Source organism: Solanum verrucosum, unplaced genomic scaffold (assembly GCF_900185275.1).
Source record: "Solanum verrucosum unplaced genomic scaffold, falcon-dt-bn FXZP01000068.1, whole genome shotgun sequence".
NCBI lineage: Eukaryota > Viridiplantae > Streptophyta > Magnoliopsida > Solanales > Solanaceae > Solanum > Solanum verrucosum.
In genome coordinates this window covers 1,044,117-1,047,118 of record NW_026020085.1, presented here as the reverse complement: position 1 = coordinate 1,047,118, position 3,002 = coordinate 1,044,117, and the positions used below count along the sequence as shown (strand labels likewise).

The following is a 3,002-nucleotide window of genomic DNA, read 5'->3' as shown; positions in this document are numbered from 1 at the left end:
TCATGCCTAGCTATTATTTTCATGCCTATTGTTAATTATTAATAATATAAAAATGATAAACAAGATGGACAGTATATACTCAATAAAATTGTTGAAGAATGAGGAAAATTGAATTATATATCATAAATAATAATAAAAAATATTAAATTTTACTATTGTCGTACGATTTTTAGGAACGATTTTCTTCTAACAAAAGTTGTCGTACGATTAAAAAAAATAAAAATAGCAGCGATTTTCTCAAAATAAAAAAAAATTAAATTTTACAAAATCGCTGCCCTAGCAGCAATTTTTAATACAAAAGAAATTTTTGTTTTACAAAATCGCTACCCTAACAGCGATTTTTAATAAAGAGAAATTTATTTTTTTTACAAAATCGCTGCCAGAGCAGCGATTTTGTCATTGTGTCAGAGGGAAATTGCTTCGTCAGGAGCGATTTTGCCCTTTCGATTTTAAAAAAATTTGATATGCCCTTTTGGAATTTTTGACAATTTTGTTTTGCCCTTTTGGCTCCGAACACGAAAAATTATATTATATATATATAGGTCAAATCTTACTTTATTTTGGTATATATAGTATTTTAAACATCCTTAGAACCAATGGAGACCTGTAATCCTCAAAACATACATGACACGTAGGTTTGAATCCCGAGCATTGTTCACACAAGAGGAACCCTTTTGAGGAGCCTAACTTTGAGACCATGTTTCACTTGAATGATAACAGAAGAACTTGGAGTTATTATTTGATCTTCCACTTGGATATGATAATTGTGTATGATGGTAGCTGCCACTAATTTCATCTGAGTGAATGCCATTTCCTTCCCAATACAAGCCCTTGGACCTGCATTAAAGGCTGTGAATTTAAACGATGGTTCGTGTTTGATCTCTCCTCGTTTAGAAATCCATCTCTCTGGCTTGAATTCTAAGCAATCTTTTCCCCATAAACTTTCCATTCTCCCCATTGTATAGAACGATAGCATAACTCTCGTGTTTGGACTAACACGGTGACCACTCGGGAGAATGTCACATTCAAGTGGAAGTTTATGCTCAATTGCAACTGATGGAAAGAGCCTCAAAGTTTCACAAAAAGCAGCATGTAGATAGACTAGTTTTCTTGTTTCTTGCATGTTGAAAAAGTTGAGATTTTCATCTTCTTTTAGATGCAATTGTTGTTGAATCTCGTCTCTAATCTTTTTCTCTACAGAGGGATTTTTAGCCATAAGGGCGAAAAACCAAGTGAGAGCTGCACTTGTGGTGTCCCTACCACCAAGCATCAAACTCAAGAAAGTATCCCTTAGAAATGTTTGCAAAGTACCCAAATCGCCATCTTTCCATTGATTGTACATTTTGATGAATGCATTTAAAAATGAGAATTCCTCGTCTTTGATTGTACTTTTATGCATCAACTCTTCTTGCTTCCGCGAAATGCAAGGATATAAGAATTGATCAAAAGCCTCCCATGCTTGAATAAGCTTCTTTTCTCTACCAATTCGAAGCCATTTTTGCAACTTCCAGCAACATTCTGGCAAGATATATCTATAAAGTAGTGCATCCACAGTGTCGTTGAACGCCTTTTCACATGGCACATGAGGTAAACCAATAGACAAACTTTTCGGATCATGATCAAGTAACAATTTACAGATAACATCAAAAGTGAATCTGTGGAAAATATCTTGCAAATCAAACAGTGTGTCCAGTTCAGCAAAATCATCAAGAATTGGTCGTAGCCCGTTTTCGATAATTGCCCATATATTCCTCTCCAACAAAGTATGGAACTTAGCATGTCCCATTAAGTACATTGTGGTCTTCCTATGAATCTCCCATAGCTCATAATCAACACTGAAAATCCCATTTCCAAAAATATCAAAATATTTACGGAACTCAACACCTTTCGGATAGTTTGAGAAATTTTTACTAAGGATATAGTGGATATTTGCAGGATCACTAGTACCTAACATGTTGAAGTTGGCAAATATAGGACCATGAAACTCAAATGTTCCCTTACTTTCTATAAGAACTTCAGTTGTTTTTTCATGGACGCGATGAAGATTTCGAATAAGCTCAGGCAACATTCCAACAATAGGCCAATTTGTTGGCAATGAGCTTAATTTACACGATCTATTATTAAGGTACCACCATGTAGAATAAGTAAAACACATGATGATGATCAAGAGAGGGAAAGAAAATTCAAACAGATACATTTCTTGGAGATAGAGAGAGGGGACTTTATTTAAGTTGACGACTATTTCTTTTTTTTCAACTTCACATTTTATAAATAGAGTTGTATCCCAAGTTATGTCTTTCCACGTGATGGGGCTTGGCCTTTATATGACCCTTCACGTGAAGTAACATGTAGTCACATTGGCTCTTTATCATCCACTCAAACATTTCGTCATTTCAAAGTCATACATATCTTCTTCTATAAATGAGAAGATGAGCTCTCTGAGGATCAACGAAGAACCAAGCAATTATTTAGTAACAAAAATTTATTCACCCATTTTGCTGGTTTTGTAATAATTATATTTTGTTGTTATTGTTTCTCTCAGTGGTGGATCTAGGATTTAGAGTCTGTGGGTGCCAAATAGACTTATCGATTAACAATTATAAAAAAAATAAAAATGTGCCAGCTGTTTTTCCTTAAAAGAGCGTGCTTGGAGCCTTTCTTTTTTTTCTTAAAAAACGTATGCAACAAATTTCTCAAAAAAATAGGTACAAATGGGATTCAAACCCGCAACATCAGCCTTCTAAAGTTGCCCTCCTACCGTGGCACCACAAGCCAATTTTGTTCTCTGGGTGGCACACTTTATATTTATATAAATATTATATATATACCTATGTATATATAGAGTTTCCGTCGAAGTTTGGGGGTGGCGTGGCACCCCCACACCCCTTCATAGATCTGCCCCTGGTTTCTCTTATAGAGAAGAATTGTTTAATGCTAGACAAACATTTCATAGAGTTGAAATAGTTTCTTAGGATAGTGCCTTACTAGTCTCAAGCATCGCT

General features: G+C 34.9%; 1 protein-coding gene across 1 annotated transcript; it reads right to left on the bottom strand.

Annotated features, from left to right (window-relative positions):
- Nucleotides 1–635: 635 nt before the first annotated feature.
- LOC125824283 (alkane hydroxylase MAH1-like) lies at nt 636–2,214 on the bottom strand. The gene has a single exon (XM_049503629.1). The coding sequence runs from the start codon at nt 2,195–2,197 to the stop codon at nt 656–658; it is 1,542 nt and encodes a 513-aa protein (XP_049359586.1). The 5' UTR covers nt 2,198–2,214; the 3' UTR covers nt 636–655.
- Nucleotides 2,215–3,002: the final 788 nt, after the last annotated feature.

Bases quoted from the DNA above. Each gene is read 5' to 3' on its own strand.
- LOC125824283 (XM_049503629.1), bottom strand. From the start codon at position 2,197: ATGTATCTGTTTGAATTTTCTTTCCCTCTCTTGATCATCATCATGTGT.